Below are 24,178 nucleotides of genomic sequence, written 5' to 3'. Positions count from 1 at the left end.
TGTACTCCAGCATATCTTATTGTTACAGTCACATTTGTTAACCTGTAATAAATGAATATGCACTGAATACGTGAATAATTCATTCCTGAAGTTTTGCCCTCCGGGTTTTCATTCTTCTTCAAATGCCACATCCAGTCCCCTAGATGTTCGTGATCACTCTGGAGAAAGTACTCATTTCTTTGGCTAATCTGAAGAGTGGTTCGGTGTTGTTGATGCAAGTCTTTGATGTTTTGAAGCCATGACATTGGTGTCTACCAACTCATCAGGTGTAGCTGCCTGTACTTCCTAACTCGTATAAAATGACCGAAACAAGCTATTTGTGTGCCTTTGATGATGTTTTGCCAGCTTACACTCTGCTCTCTCTCTCTTAAACACTTAATTATTTGTTACGAGATCTGTCCAGGGTATTCCGAGCATTCTCCTATGTAACCGCATTTCAAAGTCCTCTAATCTGTTCATGGAGGAAGATTTGACACTCCATGTCTATACTTCATAAAGCAGTGTTGACCAGACAGAATATTTCTGCAGCTTTTGTCAGTGTTTGAAATTCAGATTACCATCACAAAAAATGACTTCTAGAAAAGATGGTTTAGAAATCTCAGTATGGAATCTGATCTCTTTTGCAGGGTCCAGATTTCCTGTTATGGTGCTCCCAATGTATGTGAACTGACATACTCGTTCTGTGTATTGATTATTTAATGATATGGAGGCACCTTCAAGATTTCTGCTAAATATCAGGAACAGGGTCTAAACATCAATACTACAAAAATTATCTTAATCCACTAAGATGAATTCTGCTAAGTGGTTCTTGAAGACCTTCAGTGGTATCACACATAATTAGGGTGTCATCTGCATATCTAATATTGTTTATGGCAACTCTATTGATTTTCACACTTAGCTCGGTATCATGCGAGGCTTCTTTGAATATGTTAACAGCCTAGAGGTTGAAGAGGAGCAGGTGAAAGTATGCAACCTCTGCATAATCCTCTTTTGATACATATCTCTGAAGACCTTGTTCATCCAATGTTGGCTGTGGCTCACTGGTTCCAGTAAATATTTTGTGTGATGCATATATCTTTGATGGCTGACCGTTTCTGCTGGACAATCTTGATCAGTTTCTCATGTTTGACTCTGTCGAATGCCTTCTCATAGTCAGTGAAACAAATATATCTTTAAGTTGTTCTTGTCATCTTTGAAGGAGACCATTGACATTGAAAAATGCCTCTTAGGTACCAAAGCCATTCCTTAAACCCATTTGGTTATTTTCCATATTCATTTTGCAGAAATGTCTTCAGCTCATGACCTCAGCTTTAAATGAATCTTAATGTAAAAGATGGTAATCATTATTTCTGCTTGGAAATTAATGTTTATTATAGCCAGTCATCTGGGATTTCTCCTGTATTTAAGAGCTTGGTGAATGATCAATATTGTCTTTTATTATCAGTTTTAAAACTTCAGCTGGGATCTGATCAGATCTTGGTTCTTTAATATTACGGAATTAATGGTAGAGCATCAGCAGTTCGTCCTTCATTATTTCTCGGCCATCAGCAATACTGAATTTCATATTCTTTCCTCTGTCACCCTCAAACTGTTGATTATGAATTCCTCCCAAGTGTGTGCAATTTCCTGCTCATCAAGAATGGCTCTGTTGGCATTGTCAAGAAGGGTGGTTGATGTTGGCTTTTTTATATAATCCTGCTATCTCCTTGACCTTCATGTGCAGTTTGAAGTTATGTTTTTCACTTATCTCAGTTTTTTGCACCTTTCTGCCATCCAATTTTACTTTACCTATTTTGATTTTTCTTCTCATTTCTCTTTGTATCTGCTGATAATCCTCTATATTGCATTTTGCTCATCATCTTTGTTCCATTAGCTTCAGTATTTCATCTGTCATCCATTTCATCCTCTTTTGTATCTCTGTTAGATGTTAGGCCCCTTTAAACAACAAGCATCATCATCATCATCATCATGTATCTCTGTTTTTACCGTTTTCTACGTAGACCAACCCATGTGGTGTTTAGTATTTCCCGCTGGCATTGTGAGTTATCAACATTTGTGAGTAAGCTATTCCCTATTTTACTGTTGAACTCTTCTTTTGCATTAGGTTTTCATTACACCCTGCACTTTCAACCTTCATTAGTGCAGTTTCATAAGCTTACGGACAAAAAATTAGTCGCCCTAGTGCACGTAAGTGAGCATAAGGCAGTAGCGATCAGTGAGACATTGATGTATCAAGCCGACAGTATACGTCAACATGGGTAGATGTAAGGGTGCGACTGAGTGGCAAAAATCGGCAATTGTATTTAGCCGTGCTGATGGCCATACGGTGCTTGAAGTTGCTGGATATATTGGTCTTTCGCAGCAGACTGTTTAGCATGTCTACAAGCAGTGGTGTACTACACGTGGCCACGGAACACATCAGAATGGTGTTCGGAAAAATATCCTGACTGAGAGGGACCGAAGACACCTTTCCTGCCTTGTGAATCAAAATGGCTTCCTAACTCGACAGGAATTGCTGCAGTCAGTGAATGAAGGTCCATCCCAACCTGTTAGCGAGAGAACAGTGGGACGGGAACTGCATGCAATGAACATTTTGAGTCCATCACCTCACAAGAAGCCATTGCTCCCATAGGCACATAAAAATGTGCATCTTCAGTGGGCTAGAAATCATTGAGTGTGGACAGTAGCTTACTGGCGGAACGTAATGTAGTCTGACAAATCACATTTTTGCCGGTATTTCATTGACGCACGTTATCGATTGCACCAAAGGCCAAATGACACATTTCATCCTGGATGTGTGCAAGGTCAGGTTCAAGCCGGAGGTGGGTCTGTGATGCATGCTTTTTTGATTAGGCCCGTTCACTGAGGTTATCACTAAAATGAACCAGCATATTGTATAAACATTCTGGATGATCAGGTGTTGCATTTCAGTCAACATCTGCATTATGAGAATGCTATTGATACGCCGGTTTTTCAAGATGACAACAGCAAAACTCTTCAGGCTGGACGCATATGTAAATCACCTGACTTGAACCCCATCGAAAACCTGCGGGACATGTTGGAACAGTAGGTAAATCGCAGACATCACCATCCCCGTAATTTGATGGAATTGTGCGGTCAGATCCTTAGCGAGTGGCTTAACCTGGATGCGACGGTCCTGCACAACCTTGTGGACTCGCTTCCTAACCAAATCCAGGCGGTTATAAAGTCCAGAAGCGGAGTTATACAGTATTAAATGATGCTTGTAATGACTTCTCCAGGGGTGACTAAATTTTTGTCCAGTGAGCCTAGTAACAGTGTGATAAAAAGAAATTCATGGTATATCCTCCTCTTGATTACCATATCTAGTCTTTAGTGTTAGTGTTAAAAGTGATTTCATGTTAAATAATTGAATTTGTTTCTTTTTTTTTTCTTTTAGCTTTACAAGAAAATAGATAACCATGAGATTAGCTGGGCTATGGGAGCTGCTTTCCATATACTGCAGAATGGACTGTAGAATGAAAATAAGTTTGACACTTCCATTGAAGTGTTACTAAGTAGTGACCTTCAACAAAAATTTTGTATTTAATTCTTAAAGTGCCTTATTTGAAGGATCGTGTTCTTTTAAGAAACCCCTGTACATATATATTGTTGTAGATTAATATTTTGATAAATATATTTACATGTTGTTTCTTTCTTTTTTCTAAGAAAGGAGTTGTGAACTAGGTGTCAGGTTGTGTAAAGGATTTCTACCGAGCCATAATTCTTTTTCCTGGGGAAAAATATTATGCTGGTAACTGAACATCCCATTAAGTTATTTTATAAATTTATCTTTAAATGAATTTTAATGTAAAAGAAGTGATATTGGAGCTCATGGGTTTATTTTTTTATGTAGTGATGATAAATCTCCAGAATGCAACATCAGTTGGTCAGTTGATTTTATGGATATGTACGTAATGATTTTTTCCGAATATTACACATCGCTAAGTTGTAATAATGTTAAGCTTTATGAAAGAAGATATTAAATGATATATCTTTGTTCTATAGATGATGTAAGGTCTATGTACTTGACCTGGTTGTGTACAATTTTCTTCACCAGATCCTACCTCTTTTCTTATTTGTTCTTTGCCTTTAATACTTTCTCTTGTTTTCCAAAGCAAATGCTTCACTGTCATATACAAAAATAATTGTTAAGTCTCTGGCCTGTTCTTGAATTGTTGGGGTCTACAGGATCTTTATTGTATAACTGTTCAGCAGCAGCAGTAGCCACCACCACTCACACTCGTCCGCTAGCCGTTAAAGGCCTGCCATATTTGTGCCCTGCTCAGTATCAAATAATCATAAAAAGCTATTTCTTGTGAAACTAGGTGATAAAAATGGTATCTAGCATTAAAGGAGATGCTCAAGGAGACATTTCAATGAAACTCATCCTGTGTGATGTTTGATGTACAGGGTGACTCGAAAGTCTGTTAACATTTGACGAGGCTATACTTCATGGAATATGGGAAGTAGAGATGTAATAATTGACACACGTGATTGGCATGACATGGAGTTTTATTGGCACCAAAATAAAGTACACAAAATGACCAACAGATGGCGCTTCATATGATACACAAGCTATAATTAGCATAATAATGTAGGTTTAGCAAAGACGATGTTTTTTATAACACATGTTGAACATGTCAGCCGTCATTCATCGACAATACTTGTAGTCGAGGGTGAATGTTGTGAACAGCACTGTACAGCATATCCATAGGTATGGTGAGAAATTGCTGTCGGATGTTATCTTTTAGTGTTCCTAATGAGGTCGGGGGACCAGGGAGGCCAAGCATGACGTGCTGCAATTGACGCCCTCTCTCACAACAGCTCCTTTTTATACCGTACACAGGTCTCATGCGGCATCACTGACGTGTTGCTGTCCACCGCCATCTGTTGGTCACTTTGTGTACTTTATTTTGGTGTTAATAAAACCCCCATGTCATCCAATTATTACCTCTCTACCTCCAATATTCCAAGAAGTATTATCTCTGATACAGATGTTGATTCCCATAGGGAACCTGAAATATTTGTCCCGAATGAGTAAATTTATAATACCAATGTAGTTGGTCCGTTATTGGACATTATAAATTTTCCAGCTAACTCATTCCTGGTTGCCAGCGTTTCGCCCCAGTGTGCCAAGTTTTGCTCATCAGTTGGTAAAAAGCACACCCACCAAGATGCATGGCTAGTGCATACCATGGAGGCCACTGCATAGGCTATTTGGAGCCTCAGAGTATTGTCTCGTCAAATGTTAACGGGTATTTGGATCACCCTATACAATAACCTGCTGAATGTTCTCCTGTAGTTCTCTCTCGCGTGGTGGTTTTTGGCATACACTTTCCCTTACAGGAATTTTAATTGGGAAATCTAGCCGGGCAGTTAACTAAGTCATTCTTGCTACCATGCATGAATTAGCAGTGTACAACTGCATTATCTTGCATGAGACAGTTTTCATGACACTACACTGCCAAGATATACGTATTAACAGAAGAGTGATGGCAACAATACTAAATATTTGTCGAAGTTGGTAAGTTGGCTTCATTTATCAATCTTGCTTAATAACTTTGTATCGCCTCACTCAACTGTCAGTCTGAGGCTGCCTATAACTCTGCTACAATGACTGCACATAGTGCAGGACTATCATTGTGCCTACCTTGCACAGTTTTAAAATAAAGTCCTTGTAATTGTTGAAGTTTTAAGATATACTGTACTGATGAAGGAAAAGGAAGTACTGAGCCAGACGGGAAAGTGTTTGAATAATGAAGGCACTCTAGCTTTCAAAAACTGGAGTCGGGTAGCTGTAGTTCAAATCTCAGCCCTTGCGTGTGGGATTTTTTAAAGGAAAAGTTACATCAGTTTTGTTTAGGTTCCATGTAAAATTGGAGGTCTCATGCCTAAGTTCACAATATCAGTGGTTTATCAAATTATGAGCTTACTTGCGTTTGCTTTCAGGATTATGCATCAAAATAAAAGATGCCTTGTGGGAAAGAGAGAGAAGCCTGCTCAAGAACCAGAGCCAAACTCAGTTCAGATCTTAGCTTCACTGACTTCAGAGCTGTTGAGCAGTGTGAAAAGCTACTGTCATTAATAGTAGTACCATATATATATGAATAATGTTCACTGGTTTATTTTTCTTTTCCAAATCTAACTGCAAAATGATGGGGTGCAGATATTATTTGCATCAAGTGTGGTACAGTCTTCTTGACGCACAGAAATCTCGAAGTTGGTATGTTTGTGCTCATTCTGTTAACAGCTCTGTTTCCACCACAACTGAGAAGTGGCCTTATACGTAATATTGCTTCATTTTTGTAGGGTCAGTTTAAGTAATGGCACATGTTTAGGATGCAAGTTCTCATTATATATCAATCATAACTAAAGAAAAGCTCCACATTATCGAAGAGGCAGAGCAAATTTGTAATTGTATTGTGCGAAGAAAGTAGAATGAGGACGAGAGTTGCAGTATGTGATTGGAGAAAAAATACAGCTCACCTTGAACAAATGGTGGACCGAGCAAGTTGGCTGTGTGGTAGAGGCACGCAGCTGTGAGCTTGCATCCAGGGGATAGTGGGTTCGAACCACTGAAGATGGTTTTGCGTGGTTTCCCATTTTCTCACCACGCAAATACTGGGACTGTACCTTAAGACCGCGGCCACTTCCTTCCCAGTCCTAGCCCTTTGCTATCTCATCGTCGCCATAAGACCTATCTGTGTCAGTGCGATGTAAAGCAACTTGGTGAACAAACGGTAACCACCGGGCATTTCGTGGACAAAAAACGAAGTTTCCAGAGATCAAAAACTAGATGTGCAAACATGCGACTGTAAAGACAGGTTGGAAATGCGGCCACGAGTGAAATTTTTCGACTGAAACCCTAGCCGTGGTTGTCTCTTGCATTATTTTGAACGACATAACTTCAGTTTCCATAGGAACACCAACATTGCACATCTTCCAGCCAGTTGTGAAGGAAATATAGTGAAATTCCACAGATTTGTTATTGATTTGTGCCAGAAAAATTTGTATGTACTCTTAACAAATTGGTAATGCAGACCAGACGCTATTACCTATTTTGAAATGTCAAACCCACTGTTGCATGTGTCTCTCTCTCTCTCTCTCTTTTTTTTTTTTTTTTGGGCAAACACTCCATCCCCATGGCAGGTGAAATGACCATACACACTTAAAATCCCTGACTCAGCTTGAAATCAAACCCACAAACTCCAGAAACAAAGGTCTTGCATTGACCATTCATTCAAGGACACAACGAATTACTTCATATTTCTTCAACTGTAAATATTTAACAGAACTACACAAACATACAAAAAAACTAATTTTTCAAACTTTCCTCTCCAAAAATTAAGGTGCGGAGATTATTCGATTACTGGGAGTATTTGCATATGTTACCGGTATACAATATGTGCTTCATTTAAAGTTAAAAACTTCATGATTGTTCCGTATTGAATATAGAAATAAGAAGATGTACAATATTATAGGGAAGGATCCACCTTTCAATACTCCGTAGTAAAAAGTAGTTACAACCTGTTTATTGGGACCGGTTTCAACACATTTCAAGTGTCATCATCTTCGCTAATTGGCTGATGATGACACTTGAAATGTGTTGAAACCGGTTCCAATAAACAGGTTGTAACTACTTTTTACTACGGAGTATTGAAAGGTGGATCCTTCCCTGTAATATTGTACATCTTCTTATATGTGCTTCATGCCGTTGTTGTTTGTTTTTCCAAAGAAATATAATCAGAAAAACCTAGGACCATACTTTTGTTCTTCACGGCAGTATGTAGCAAGTTCCTGCAACACTCTACCATACGAGTTGGCAATAATGCATGAACCTATCTTGCATGTGAATAGTTCGCCTTCAGCAGTCAGTTTATAGGCATGCAATACTCCATGTTCTAGTTTTTTTTAAAATCTAAGGTTGGTGTAGCTAAATTACTGATTAAAAGGGGGAAAAGATTAATATTAGTTGGTGACCTTATCTAAGATGAACATAAATGAGAGCAAACCAATTCAGTGTGTGTTGTAAAAGCAGAATAGAAGAAATAAGAGGCATGCCAAAAAAGGTGATGGAAATGCAAATCCAAGGAAGGAGAGGCTGTGGACGACCACGATTGAGATGGAAGGATACCATCCAACGCAGCATTATAGAAAGAAACCTGGACTGGGACAGTGTTGGAGGAGGAGTGGTGGAAAGACCGAAGATAGTGGAGAGGAACCATATTTGCCCCTACCGCTACAGCTGGGTAAAGGGAAATGATGATGAGGAGGCAAAACAGACATGAGGGGCTTCTGTAATTTGAACAGGAAGTGCGGTGGTTTTGGTTGGGGGGAAACCAACAGGCAAGCCCAAGTTTCCTTAAAACTTCTAATGTAAGGTAAAAGCCAATAACTACTACATAAAATAAATGTTTTTGCTATTTATTGTTTTTCTTTTGTTATATTTTAAAAATCATCTGTGGATCTTTCCAGCAGGCCAGGTAGAATTTGTGTGATGTCTCCCTCTGCTGCTGTCGTTTTAAATTTCTCTCATTGCACTCAAATATTGAGCAAAATTATTTTAATTTTGCCAACAATATCACAGTCTCGGAAGTTTCACAGCATACCTAGCAAAGTGGCACAGTAGTGTGCTGCAGCACACCTGTTAAGAACCACTGCCCTAGATGTCTTAAACATATTCTTCATTTGGGAAAGGTACAGTGAAAAATAAAAAAAAACTATGTATTTCTTAACCTCCAAAAGAAAATGAATTTGGGCTTTTATTTTAAGAGGGAATATTTAGTCTACACACAATAAGGTGGCAGCCAAAAGTGGCATTGCTTCCTCTTCTTGTACCAGGCTCCTGAGAAGCAAAATTGATTAAGCACTTGCCTCCTATGTTGTCAAAGTATTGATGGAGTTCCAGTGCAATCAATTGGTAAAAAGTAAGAAAACACTTTCCCCAGAAATATTCCTGCATTTCAGCATACATATAACTGATAGTATTTGAAAGTACAAGAACTATGTTAACCTTTTAACATTTAAAAAGTAAATGGTGGTCTAAACATTTCCAAATTTTCATTGCTGAAATTTAATATCTATTAGAGAACCTGTACTGCTCCACATCATTCGTTAAAGATAGGTCAGATAACTCAATTGAAATGCCTGTCTCATATTGTTTTTCCTGCCCTTTTCAATGGTTTTATGAACATGTAATAAGAAGCGCGTTATGGTATGCCACAGTTCATAATCAGAATTCATCCATTCTGACATCATGCCCGCCTGTTTGGTAAAATCTATAAATATATTTGCTTTTTTATCCTGCAGTTCTTGATGTAAAGCTTGGTATTGTGTCATAGAAGGCAATTGCACTTTTAATTGCAGTTCTTTATAGAACAATTGTCTTGTTAGCTTATTTGTTAGTCTTGGAGGAGCATTTTTGTCAGGCTGAGTACGTTTTTAAGATACATGGCCTTCACTCTTTCTAGTGTAACTCGGTTATCCTTTGATAGGTGTGCCCAGATAATGTCTAAGGCGTATGTCATGATGGGGTCTGTTTGTACGTAGACTTTTTTCTCTTAGCAGCATGTAAGTTATTAGGAATGCTCTGTCATTTGTTGAATATATTTGGAAGCTGGGAAAGGTTAGGGAATCAAAGAATATCTAACAGGGAATCAGAGGAAGGCCTACTCTCTGGCTTGACAGATAGTAATCAAACATTGTTTAATGCAATGACATTAAGGATGAAAATCACATATATCAGAACATTAATGCATTATGTGTCAAGAGACGGATAACTCTCGTTCAGTTCTGTACTAAGGTGATACAGGCAGATGATGCATACACGATATGCACTTTGCACTCGTTAATGTGTCATTTAATTTTATCATATGTTTGTTATGGCCATTGGGTGCAATGAAAGTATTCATCGCTTAGCAACCTGCCAAGTACAGAATGTATTGCGGTTTAGCGTAAGCCTTCACCTGCAATTATTGGAGTGATCTTTTAATGATTTGATTTGAAGATTACTCAAAGTTGGCTGAACTTACAACCTATCACTGTCTCGTGGTTCACCAGCAGGTAATTCCAGGAAGAATAAAACAAAAATGAAGCAAATCATTCCAGTAGTATCGACAGACGGATTTGCCAAAGCTGTTTTAGTAAACTCTTTAAATATATAGATTATAAACATAGGTTAGGGAATTATCACTTTTTTAAATCACTCTGTTAATCATATTTTTAAAAATAAACTACTGTACATAAAAACTGAATAGATGTTTTGCTGTTAAAAGATAAATATAAGTTCTGTGAAATTCTTTCAGTATTAAATATTTTGTAAAAATTACCATTAAAAATTTTCTGTGACTGTGCTAAAAGCTACAGTGAAAATGAAGACATTACACATATCTTGATTCACTTATCTGTGACAGGAATTTGTCTTAGAATTCAGAAAGTAACTGAAGTTTATATGCCATCTTGTGGCTACTTAATTTGCTGCTGTTCAGGGTATTACCTAACTTAATTTGCTGAAACTGCTTGCCTGAATATTCTTGGGGTTTTAATTTTTCAAAGCAATTAAAAACCAGATTTCGGATTTTTAAGTTTTTATGTCTGACCTCTCATAATAAACTTCAATTGGTTTCTAACAGTAAAAAATTTTCAAAACCTTCCTTTACCTCATATCCTTATTCTGCAAGAAAGTGGAACTCTTTCCATATAGATCACTTCTGTGTTAATACTCCTTGAATGTACTTGTCAACTGTATGGAGCATTTTAGACTTAATGTTTAAGAGGAAATCTGGTATTTCCTCCATAATGTTTTACTGTGGTTTTTATTGTAATATGTTTGTGATCTGTTGTCTAGATGATCTTTTTTACTGTATTCACTAGATGCCCACTTCATTCCTTCTTTTACAGTAAAAATAATACATGTAAAACACTTCTTCATGAAATGTAAATCATAATAGGTGCTATCTAGAAATTAATGAATATACTGTCTTTTGAAATGTAGTGATTAGAAGGCTATATCTAATGCTGTTAACATGTTCCTGTTATGAGTTATAAAAGCTCTATTTACCCTCTAAGTATTGAAGTTGCCTTGCCTCTACTTTAGTAATGTAAAAACAAAAACATGTACCGGTACTGTATTACATTTTTGCTCATAGATATTGTTGGACCATTGCAAAAATTGTCAACTTTTCATGGATAATTTCTTGTTAAAAGTTCCTAGGAATAATGTAAGTTAGCACATCGCCCCCTGTAACAAATTAGCGAATTTGCAATTGCTATTTATGTAAGGTCTACCCTCTGCGGCTCTTTCTATATGGCTAGCACATAAAACAAAATTCAGTAGACAAGTGGATTTTACATGAGCAGTCATGACCTGTTTTAGCTCTCCTGATGAATCAACTGTTCGTTAGTTTGCCAGAGTGGGGCGATATTTTGAATTTATTCCCATTTAACATTTTTGGCAGATTAGAAATTAGTTGTTAGTGCTAATATTAGCATAAATGAAAACATCCTGTACCTGGCTTTAAAAAAATCTTCGTTAAAGAACTTGTTTTATTTATCCCTTTTCTTCCTCGGCTGCTTCCAAGTAATGCTGGAATTTTGGGTAAGGAAGTTTCTAATTGGTCAAAATAATTAACCAATATGTCCACGTGATGAGTATAAATTGGATAGTTCCTCTTTACAATATATATACAGTGAAAAGTTAGGGTTTGCAGAAGGTAAAGTTTCCTTGGCCATCATTCCTTGATTGAGAAAATGTATAAATTCATAAAATTCATACTCTTGATTACACGCTCCAATGACTATTCAAATGTTTTGGACCAATTACGTTAGCAAAGGCCAAACACCACCTTGCCTTGGGTATTCACTACCTCATCTGCATGCCCCTTGTTGCTGGTCCCTTTTCAGAGGGCTTAACCCATTGCACCATGTGAAATTCAAAATTCGCTCTACTGTTGCGACCTTGCTGTCAGCTTTTCGGCATTGATCGATGAACTCCATTGTCACAACTGAAGGCATTGTGTGGTTTGTATCATTTGGGCAATCAGCCTTGTGTTGTGATTCAGCGGGTCTAATGTTAGTTCTGATAGTCCTTTGCTCATGCTCACATCAGGACAGGACAACAGCTGACTGGGAGAGGGTCCTGGAAGATAAATTTAGTAGTGATCTTAATATGCTAAATAATTACATTCAAAGATTGCATCTACAGCCAAATTCACTAAAGTGGGAGGCAGGTTTTATTTTTTTTCTTCCAATGGTTTAATGTTGCTTGTCACCTATAAAATCAAAAACTCTCAGATTCAAGGCAGACTGAAAAAATGCATGATATGTAGCCAGATCAATTACATCTTAATGTCACGACCTGCTCAAACAGTTTGTTGATTGTAAGGTTAGTCTAGATGAACCTCTCACATCACAGCATAGGCTTTAACGGGAGCTGGTCACAGAAAATTTGATAAAATTGACAATTTCTGATTTTTTTTTTGGTGCTTAAATAATAGTGTTAAATTTCCCAACTAATTTGCATGGAATATTCTTTTGGAACTGTGCAAAATTTTTGAAACCTGCAACCGATGTGCAAGAATGGTTGACATTTTTGCCAGATAAAGCACCAAACCATGGACGCATCTGAAGATGGGACCCTACCTATACTGAATTCTAATGATGGAAGACAGCACTAGTGATGGGCAGTCTGAGACGAGGTCTCGAGACTAGTGCAGGCACTATTTCTCGCGAGAAATTTCGAGAGATCTCGAGAGCGTTGTCCCCGCATTGTGCGGCGAGCAGTGTGTCGAAGACCTACATGTAGTCGAAGCTGAATGTTGTTTGTGCCGAGTATGCGAATAGCCAACCATGGGCCTTCTCAATTTCGTAAATACGTGTCAACAAGCGACGAGGGCGTTCATTTCTACCGAGGTCTATTTTGACGCAGTATAACATAATTATAAAGGAAACGCATTCTGGCATTGTATGCACTGGTAGGTACACGTACCTGAATACTAGAGGCGTGCATTATTCGAACTCGAGACGAGGCAAGATGCGCCTTGCTGCATATGCAACCACCATTACGCATGAGTGGAATGTGTAATCTAAAATGCTTCAGTTGCTCCAATTCTTTCGACAGGTAGGTGTACATCGTTATCAGACCCCACATTCAATAACATGACCACTGCTTGTGTTTACCAATATTTTGGTGACGAAGGAAATATTTCCTTACAATGTTATAGAGTATTTGCGTCATAATTAGGTACTTCGATATTATGACGGTGCAATGTGAAATTGTGTCTAGGAAGACGATGTCCGAAACGCAACGTAAGTCGTGGATGTCGGTTATTTTGAAGAGATGTCACATAGCACAGCCCGCTGTGTTGCTCATTCAAGAGAAGTAAAATACGTTGGCAGAAATACTTCTGGGATGATCCGACACTTACAAACGCATATCAATGAGGAGGAATCGTCACAGAACACCTTCGGCCCGGTCTGAATCACAAGAAGCTACCCTGCCGACGATTGTGAGGCATCCAGGTAGGTTTACATCCTAATAACAGTTATCAACAAATTATACTGCTTATTCATCTAAGAAGTCCACCTGACATAACTCGTGAACAGTTTAAGATACTGACATTCTGTCTTCACTTTCGTTAATGTTATTAAGGAGCTTATAGTTCAACATGCAGGGTTTTCCTAGGCTTTTGGCAAAATTTGTCGTCACACACGTTTCCATACGAGAACTGCTGATGATAACTATCAAGCTTACACTCGTAGTTACTGGGACGTCGCACAGCTCGCAGCACACTAGAATCGGTCTCGAGAGCATTGCCATCACCTCTGCTGAAAGAATTGGAGCAAAGTCGGGCATTTTAGATTACACGTTCCACTCGTGTAATGGGGGTTGCATATGTAGCAAAACACATCTTCCCCATCTCAGGTTCGAATAATGCACGCCTCTAGTATCCAAGTAGGTGTACATTCTATCTACAGTTATTCACAAATTATGCATTGTTATTCATCTAAGATGCCCACCCCAAATAAGTCGTGAACAGTTTAAGATACTGACATTCTGTTTTCACTTTCGTTAATGGTATTAGGGGGCTCCTAGTTGAACGTGCAGTACTTTTCCAGGCTTTTGACAAAATGTATTAGCTCACACGTTTTCATATGAGAACGTTATTTCACGCAATAACTGCGAATGATACACTATCAAGTTTACAGTCGTAGTTTCTGGTACGTTGCACAGCTTGCACTACAGGAGGATCGGTCTCGAGATATGCGACGTCAGTCTCGAGCGAGAGCGTTGCCCATCACTAGACAGCACACACACCAGACCTTGAGCCATTGGAATTAACCATTGAAATTTAAAATCCCTGATACAGTCAGGAATTGAACCCAGGACCCTCTGGACCAAAGGCCAGTGCTCTAAAATTCTAGGTAGGTTTACCGTGAACCAAGATCAAACTGTTTGCTTTTTATATGTAGTATTGACAAGACCAGCGATTTTCAGTGGTGTATTAGATATGTCAATACGGACCAGAATCAAACCATAATGATAACGAGCTTGCATATGGGAGATAGTGAGTTCGAACCCCACTGTTGGCAAGCCCTGAAGATGGTTTTCCGTGGTTTCCCATTTTCATACCAGGCAAATGCTGGGGCTGTATCTTAATTAAGGCCACGGCCACTTCCCACTCCTAGCCCTTTCCTATCCTATTGTTGCCATAAGACCTATCTGTGGGTGCGACGTAAAAGCAGCTTGTAAAAAAAAAGAAATTAATGTAAATTTGTCCTTAAGAGCACACTGGAGTCGAATGTCTTGGTTAAAGCTTAATCATATTACCTCTTTTAAGTGGTTAATGTCAACATTTGCTGTGTGGTATTAAAATAATTGGTAGGGACCTGCATTTTAGTTGCATTTTTTGGTGGAAATCAGGGTGTTTTTTTTTTTTAAGATTTCGCGTTTTTTAATCATGTTATCATATTTTAGGATTTTAAAGGTATTTTTTCAGGCAAATAAATTATTGAAGAACAACATGTAGTTTTATTTGAAGACACGCATATCTTGATCATTCAGTCATCACTGAAGAAGGCATAATATGAAAAAAGAATTTTTTTTCTAACTGTCAAAGGAGAACATTGTCACTTTCCTGTTACAGCGCAAGTCACTCAGTACTCCTGAGTAGCAAGAAGAGAAACGTTCACAGTCAACATTAGCACATGCTTACCACACTGATTGGAGAGTTCTGCAACTAACTCAGGACGACTCAAGCAAACTAATCAGAACTTTCACAATATTTATTTTTCCATCTCGCAATTTGATTGGTTTGTTCCTGAAGTTCACTGTACCCTTTTGTGATCAATCATTTTTAAAGAACGGAATAGACTTCCACTTTTTGCATTAGTGCGGAATCGACATTTCTGTTAATGATGAGTACTGGACAATACTTCTGCATGTATATATTCACGTTATTGTCTCATTTAGTTTTATTTCGCAAAATAAATCTGTCCAGTTTTCGAATTGTTAACAACGTATGTATAGGTAACTATTTCCCTTTTTAAAGTTAGTGTTATCGCAAATGCAAAAAACGCAGGTCACTACTAATTAGTAAGGTAGGATCTCGTATGTGTTGCAATTGTGTCAATACGGATCTGATGGTGTAGAACAATTGCCTGCTAATCATACACAGACAGACCACAAGAGATGTTTTGATGTCTGTGTATGGTACAGGTTATTTACTTTGTGTAAGGTACCATGAGCTAGAACCAGCATTTAACAGTGCTCCAAAATCAACCACAGGGTGGGCAAAATAAAACTTGTTTTTCTGCCTCTTACATCGTGAATGGGATGGTATTACTGGAATACCATCTTCAGCACCATCTCCATCATCCGACTCGTAGGCTTGGTTTTCGGAGATTGAGATCAAAAGATCTACATCTGTATACAGACCCTTAATGACCTACCAAAGCAAAAGTACCATGACATAACTTGACTAAATTCGTTGTATTATCATTTGGCTAATAATTGCGAAAGGTAATTATGCGTAAATTTATTGGTAAAGGACTGACTTCACTATTACACCATTAATTTTGTAACTATCTCTCCAAATTTTATTGTGAGAATATGTAATATTGTGTTAAATTTTCAGGTTAAGTATTTCACCATATTTATATTGCAATACCTAAGTATTCAAAAGTAATATAATACTATTTCGTATATATGTGTGTAGTTATCTTAACAAAAGTGTACATACCTTGGAACAGTTCTTCGAAATTCAGTTGTAAAGCGAAGACAAACACAAAGACACGTTCACAAGTAGACCTCCAAACGGGCGCGGTACTTGTATGTACCACTTCACAATCGCATGCCACTGGAGAGAGAACAGCGGGTTCCTAGACCTCAAACTAGCTAGCAGCACAATCCACAAGTGCTGGTACATCATCTCATGCATTCTATACACACTTGTACCAAGACACATACATGATATTGTTAATACAAAAAGGTGGTACATTATTGTACCACACCCTGTAAAGGGTTAACAAAAACTTGAAATTCCCAGTCTTATATTCAGACCAGAACAGTAATAGGAAATCCCAGAACCTTCCATGGCTTTCTGTATGTAAGGTGCAACATCTGTTCAGGTCTCTATAACATAATTGTATATGATAGAATTAAAATACTAAATTTGTGTTTTTTAAGGAGCAGTCTCGATTCCTGGCTGAAATTTCAGTGGCTATTCAGTGCCCTGAGTGAAGTGCCAAAAAAATGTTAAGCAATACACTCGAAAAAAGCAAAAAAAAAAATAAAATAAAATAAATAAACGTCTAACAGTGGACATAATGCAGACATTTTGCAAGTATGAACATTTGACGAAACTCGTTCCGTCTTCAAGTAGAGCTGTTGAAATAAGTCTCCTTCCAACTGTTGTGGATTGTGGACACACTGCTTTATGATTTGGATTCTCTAAACAATACCACCCAAATGTGATGCTAAGATGGTCTCTTATGCAAGTTCACCGCCGATCGTTTTTCCAGTATAGTACTTCCTCAAATTACCGCAATGACAGAACGTTAACACCAAGACCTGTATGCCATAGCTGTCCTTTCGTGAGATACAGTTTCTTGAAAAACGCATGATCGAGGATCTAGCGTTGATGGGACAAAAATTTCTGGACGGTTGATCCGAGAAATCGTTTCTTCGAGGAACAGACAATGCGGTATTTTTACGTGATTTAATTAAGATGCTCGGGGACCACAAATAATACGGGAAAACGGATAATCGAGGTTCTACTGTACCAACAAGAATCTAAACACCAATACTACGGCATTACCGACAAATATCTGTACAATCTCTTGGAAGAAGTTATCACACATTCTGAAGGGTGGAAAAGAAAGCCGAGGCATTTTAAGGTTAAAATAAATGCACAGGATTTTAAGAATCTTCACTCCGTGTATTCTTTTTCTTAACATATTACAGTCATAATTTACCACCCTATTAACATTATGCGAATGAAAATAAAAATGTTGTAGTCGACATTCAACGTACAGTTCGATAGGATTGGTCCTAGCTCGCTTGCGACACCACCAAAAACCATAATTGCCAAATCTCATTTCTGGTACAGTATCAAATTATAAGTTTCATTTCACTCATCACCAAATCTAGAATAAAATTCTAAATCCAGTGACACCTGAAATACAAGACCAGATTGCACACATTAATATCAATGGACAAGTTTCAAATAGAAACAAATTTCCATGGAATAAAACTATTACTTTTGTAAGATTTCAATAATATTAGTCACTGATGACTTGTTAACAGAAGTATTATGGGAACATTTTATCCTCTCACCAATGCTCTACTGAAGGAAAGATAGTAAAAGCTGAGAAACTGGTAAGTATGATCCTTGGTGCATACGTAATGTTCTTTCAGTAACCACTGTCAACTATTTGAAGATTTTGCCCTGATTAAACTTGCGACCTTCTTTATCTGTGCCAGTCCATGCAAAATATTGTTGAACAAGTTTCTTGGTGTCTTCACTCTTGACATCGAGCTTAGTCCACTGGTATGATTCGTAATCGACCTGCCAGTCTGGAGAGAGCTGTAAAAGAAAATGTATAGATGAAATACATAAAGTTTGAAAGAGATAGGAACAAGATAAGGAGCACACAATAGGTGAGCATGGGAAGAGGGAGCAACAGATAGATGTGACAGTACAAACGTGAAAACACTGAAGAACAAGGACAATCTCCCCATCTTCAAACACTGCTGTCTTTGAATACACGTTCCCCCCATCAATCCCAGTTTTCTTAGACCCCGACAAGGTTCCCAACGTCGACAGGGTAGGCATCAACACTCAGAGTCAACAGATTTTCCACCTTGATGTGGACAGTGTACAATAAAAAGAGCAGATAAATATAGGAAAAAGAAAAACAAATATCGGCAACATTAGTTCCTTTCCAATATTTTTAATATAAAGACTGAAAGAAGATGCTCATCACCTTAATCATGCCATGGAACCCATCCTACAAATTTGTTATAATTTTCTGGTTTATGACAGTCTGAAGTAAACTTTTCCAGTCACATCAATACTTTTGAGTGAGATGAAACAACACTGCTCAAAAGAGAAATTCACTTTTTTAACATGTTCAAACCTAAACCTACAGTGACATGAAAACAAATCACCACCTTTGCAACAATTAAGAACAATCCGTATTTGCTCGTGTATTAGACCCCCGCTTCTGGCTTTTGCCGAGACAAAGAACACGGAAAAAAAAATATTGCATACAAGAACATCCAACGTAGTCACAGAATGATTCCGCTTCAAAGCGGGTACCATCCTTACTGCAGTTCCAATGACATTGCACAAATAGTTTTGTCCGTACGACCCGCGCAAATCAAACGCGTCAAAGTCATGCGGTGCATCCGTGTTTCGTAGTTCTCATGTCCGACCCAGAAATGCAAGCACGCTATCATGCTACGTGTTTTCTTTATAGTTAAGAACGTCTGCCAGCGAAATGGTTAGCACAATTAGCTGCCATTCAGGAGGGGGCTGAGTTCGATCCCCAGTACCATACTGTCAGATTTAAAGAAGGAAGGTTGATACACAAGAAAAATGGTGCATGCAGCTCCCCTCCACTTGAGCCATGCCTAAAAAAGTTGCACCACTTCAGGATGAGGAAAAGAGTTTACTTTAGTTAAACAATATTCACAGTTGCTACTATTAATATAGCAGGCAAGATCATTAACAAAGCGATTGTTCAATATCTCATAACTTGGGCCAATATACGTAATTTTTTGGAGAAAAGTAGGTTCAAAATGTGATCAAAACAATCCATTCATAAGAATTGTTTTACTCTGCAACATACCTAACAAATAATAATATTGATTTTGTGTCCCCACTAACTACTTTTCATGATTTTCAGAGATGCCAAACAAAACATACCATGCAATAATAAAAAGGGGAGACAACGAACGTACAAAATCAAACATGATAATAAAACGCATTACCGCCACACCTGTAGGTATACATAAATGTGGCATGTTTTCCTGTTTTTTATTCTTTTCTTCATGGAATTTCTAGCACCATCCGGGCACTCCTGAACCATATCTGCCAACTTTTGAAAAGGGCCATCAGTAAGACTCACGCAAAACAAAAATTTGAAACGTTAACATTCCAATCACCCCACTTCCGTCCCATCGATTGTTTACATGTGTTGAAGGCAAGTCCACGACAGTCAAATCATTCTTTGATATGATTGGTACTTTTACCTGTGTAATGTCTGTGTCGTCACTCGAATTTAATTTAAAGCTGGGATAGCAGTTCCTCAATGTGAATCTTCGGTGTCAACAGGCTCAGCTCCGCAAATTCTTTGTTTCGCTCTGTTCGCGAAGTCTTAAAATGACACCCTCCATCCGTAAAATGCTGCAATTTCCATAAACACTACAGATAAACAGTAAAAGTTGGCAGGTATGCATACCTAACCTATACAATGTGGTCTCTCTTATCTCAATTGCAGCTGTTTAGGTAAATCCTGATGTGATAAATGTAGAGAACAAGCATGAAATATGCTTTTAAAAAATGAAGGTCTGGCTTTTAATAATAATGTTATTTGCTTTACGTCCCACTAACTACTCTTTTACGGTTTTCGGAGACGCCAAAGTGCCAGAATTTCATCCCGCAGGATTTCTTTTAATGTCAGTAAATCTACCGAACGAAACTATTTTTAAAAGTTTCAAAAAGATGGAAACTTAAATGTTCTCGATGGCAGTGCATAACAAAGATGGCAGTGAAGAGGACTTCGTTTGGAACGACGATGTGCCAGTAGCAGGGAAGTTGGCGGCACAAGACTAAAATTCAAATTATACCATGATCAGGTTTACTGTGCAGCAGGCCTACTGCTCAGCTGACAAACGACTTGACCATAACGTTCTTTTCATTAATATTGCACGGGGTTGAATATGAAGCTAGACTAATCTTCGTAAAGAGTTTTTACGACCGAATGCCCTTCCTGGCGTGAACCTCACCTGAGAAGTTGATGAAATGAAACAAACGGGATAAAAGAGTAACTAAAACCAACTATACAGTGAAACTCTGTTAAGAAGATTTTCAAGGGATCGCAAAAAAAACTTAAGCAGGAAACTTCTTAAAAAGGGGTAATGCCCATAACTTATTCTGTACTTTGAAATACATGTGAAACACAGAGCCAACTCATTTCCTTGTTTGTGAACAATACCGAAATAGGCCGAATATAAGGGCTGCTAAAAGAAAACCACAATATAAAAGTTTGATTATCATGACAGAGGTGCCAACCTTTGAAGTGGATTATCAGCAATCACCCTCCACTGAGAAAAATTTCCCGCCAAGTCCAAAGCATGCACCTCCCTTCTCAATAATGACACCCCTTTTGTACTTCCCCCTAGTGATCTATTCGAAAGTATATAATATTACACAATAACATTTGCACAAAACCTGTTAGTTCTGTGATAAAACATTCCTTGCAGCTTGTTTCTCACGCAGCAGTCTTGAGCCAGGGAGGGAGCAGGCAACTAAACGAGATTATGTCCCACCAAGTAGGCCCTGCAGGCGCTACTTCGAGCCTCCACAGCTGGGTATGTCGAAGTAAACAACTATACCGGACAACTTTCCAGAAACCAAGCGGACTCCAGCACAGAAACCTCGCACACAGTCGCGAGACATCCAAGAAACGTCACGTGGACGAGGAGGCTGATCACACACCCCGAATCACCACTGCAACAACGGATCTGACTACTCTTCAAGCACTTCAAGAGATCTGCAACCTTGTGCAAAACCTCTCGGTCCAGCAAACAGCCTTCAATCAGCGCTTGGAACAGCTCGAGGGCTACGACGAATCGGACCCGAGTCACGAGACCACTGTGATGGAACATCAACAACCACCAGAGCGACTGGACCAGCAGCAACAGCCAGCTCCCGCTTCAGTATGGCGCCAACTACGTCCAACCGACGTGACGGCAGGGTGGGTCAATCCAGGCCAAGCCAAGGTCTTGCAGTTGACCTGCTTTCTACAGCAACAGCTCCTTCTACCTGCCGGGCAAGACAAGCACGATATAGAGTCCGTTCTCTGGGGACTATCCGCTTGGGAGCATCTGGACAGCGCGCAGCGCGCCTACTTCGCGACGAGAGCCAACCTCCTTTATGTAGCGCTCAGCAAAGGCTGGGCGCAAGCGATCCAGCTCGACCAGGCCACCCCCGAGACCCTCGCATGGGTCCCGGAAGGGTTTTCCTTCCAGCCCGTGGTTCGCCCAGTTCCGGTCAGTCGCGGTCGAGCCTGAGGACGGGGCCGCGGCACACGGGGGGGGGGGGGGGGCGAAAGCCACCACATAGCTCCGGACGGCCGGGGGGGGGGGCGAGATAGCCACAGCTAGCAATGGAGCCCGTCACCGTCACCAGCCGGCACTCTCCAGCGGTCTTTGATGGGTCTGCCACCTCCAGAGACCACCCGACGTCTGGAACAGAGTTGTGGTCGTCCCGTGGCCTCCACGGCTCCATCTGTACTGACGTCCTTCCAGGGTCGCCCCGGTCCCTTTATAGGAGACCCGGGGGCGTGTGTAAGTACTTCAGAACGTCCCTGGAAGGAGCGTCGGCAGGGTTGGCAGCGGAGGCGATGGGGCGCCACGAGAGGGTTACCCCCCTCTCTGCTGCTGTTTTTATTAGAAAGATATACATTGAGAAAAGGTGTGACAATCTATGAAGTGTGGGGCCTCGCCCCGTACACGGGCTGAAGCTCGTTCCGCCCATCATCGCTATAAGACCTATCTGTGAAAGTGCGACGTAAAGCCTCTAGCAAAAAAAAAAAAAAAAAAAAACCCACCTGTAAACTTGCATGCTATCCTCAGTCTGAAGTCTACGAAGGAGTTTGCCAATTGTTGGCGCAGATTTCCCTACAAGATAAGTCATGCACTGTAGCACGAATCACAGACATGTCAAAGTCGTCCACGCGCAGTGATGCGTTTCCTTACTGCATGCTTTTTCCTAGGAGTTCCAAATGATATTCCCGTTTCTTCATCAGCTTCCCTTTCACTAATAATCCACCTCAGTTTGTTCACTAGCTTCCTTTTTCCTAATAATCCGTCTGAATGAGTTCATTGATGGTTATGAATTTCATGTTTTTGGTCCGTATTGAACTGAGAATAATATATAAGTAATAATAATAACAACGTAAACGTTTCCACCTTTTCAATACTACAATATATTCACAAAATTACAAATTACACAGAACTAGTTTCGACCCATCTAGGGGTCATCATCAGCCGTATTGGAGCAAAGATCATTTGTGGCGAAATCCTAAGAAAATGTTATTTTAAAGAATAACAAGTGAAATGAGATGTTATGGTAATAGTTAATAATACAAGGAATATACATACTAAGAGGTTTTTAACAAAGAATAAAGTATAAATGGGGTGTTGTAAAAATTATAATCATGGAAATCAGTAAGTTCTTGTATTGAAATGAAATATGGCTTAGGAAGAGGGCTTAAGGTGGGGCTGAAGGGTGCGGGAGAAAGTGTAACTGTCTTGGAAAAGTACCTTTGATTAAATTTAGGATTGAGTTTAGGTTGGCTGCATTATTGTTTCTGAGGAACGTGATAAATAGATCGAAGAGTATGTTGGGTTTCTCTGAGATTTCATTGAGATTGTGACTGGCATTAAAGTATTGGTCTAGGTGTATGTAGTAATTTTTCATTATGTTGAGTAAAGGGCCCTTGTTTGCTAATACGAGGATGTCCATGTCTTGTTCAATATTGGTGAAATTATGGTTATAATCTTGCATGTGTTGGCCGATGGCTGAAAACCTGTTGTATTTTATTGCGTTAGTGTGAGTTCAGACACACTAGTCACGATTACGACCCTTTCTTGAACCTTCTTCAAAGAGATCATCACTTCACTGGGGGCTGCTTCTCTCTTCATAAATTCGTGTACATTCAAAAAGATTTCACGTGATTGACTATGCAACGTTTTCGACGCTGGCTTCGAATGAACACGAGGCATTGTGAGAAAGTAAAAATGAACCACTATTCACTATTACTGCTCGCGTTACTCTGCTGTCCGCACACTGTCAGCTCGAGGAGAGAACAGACAATTATGTGCATGCCCTACGCGGGGAGATCACTGCGCACGTCAAATGTATTGGTTACTGTAGTGGGAAGAAACTTGCAGGTTCGCTATGTGTGGAGAGACAATTGCGCCTGTGAATTGCACTGGCCAAGAAGGAGCGGCTGATTTGTAAACCAACTTCCAGGACTCGTCCTGTAGCCTGGCAGATTCCGCAAGCTTGCAGATGCATAAAACAATCCTCCCTTGAGGTGTTTTTTTTCTCCTTTTTTTCTTTTGCAGTCCATGCCAGGGTGTCTAACACTTCCAGTCTTCTGGAAATGTTACCACAGATACCAAATCGTATTCTAACCAAACCCTAGCAGTCAACAATGCACCTCTGAGTAGCCTTCATGAAGAAGTGCAAGTGCTTCATTTGTTAAAACTACTTCCGTTGTCTACCTTGGTCCACACGATCAACCATGGTTTGTTAACACTATACATCACACAGACTAACCTTTGCACATACATTGAATTGAGACAGTTGTACCTTCCAATTGACAAGTTGCCTGCCAATTTGGATGGCAGTGGAGCCCTCTGTTA

The 24,178-nt window shown here is 39.3% G+C and overlaps 2 protein-coding genes across 4 annotated transcripts in view; one reads left to right on the top strand and one right to left on the bottom strand.

The window, feature by feature from the left end:
• Positions 1–4,025, top strand: part of NTPase (ectonucleoside triphosphate diphosphohydrolase NTPase) — an 89,372-nt gene extending 85,347 nt beyond the window's left edge. For both annotated transcript variants that reach the window (XM_067155696.2, XM_067155697.2), the window contains exon 12: positions 3,419–4,025. In XM_067155696.2, the coding sequence (XP_067011797.2) occupies positions 3,419–3,496 (78 nt within the window). In that variant the 3' untranslated portion in view covers positions 3,497–4,025. The remainder of the gene's footprint in view (positions 1–3,418) is intronic.
• Positions 4,026–17,435: 13,410 nt separating this feature from the next.
• The window catches only part of eEF1gamma (elongation factor 1-gamma), a 72,553-nt gene continuing 65,810 nt past the window's right edge, over positions 17,436–24,178 (bottom strand). Inside the window, exons 10-11 of one of the 2 annotated variants that reach the window (XR_010861244.1) lie at positions 17,855–18,104; positions 17,436–17,693 (exon numbers count right to left, since the gene is read on the bottom strand). Coding sequence is in view for 1 of the 2 variants with exons in the window: in XM_067155648.1 (XP_067011749.1) it covers positions 17,949–18,104 (156 nt within the window). In the remaining variant the exon portion in view is untranslated. Of the gene's footprint in view, positions 18,105–24,178 lie in introns of both variants that reach the window. The other variant, XM_067155648.1, reaches the window with a different exon arrangement.

This window comes from Anabrus simplex, chromosome 11, assembly GCF_040414725.1.
Source record: "Anabrus simplex isolate iqAnaSimp1 chromosome 11, ASM4041472v1, whole genome shotgun sequence".
Classification (NCBI taxonomy): Eukaryota; Metazoa; Arthropoda; class Insecta; order Orthoptera; family Tettigoniidae; genus Anabrus; species Anabrus simplex.
The sequence above is the reverse complement of the archived record's forward strand: the minus strand, read 5'-3'. Positions and strand labels throughout refer to the sequence as shown.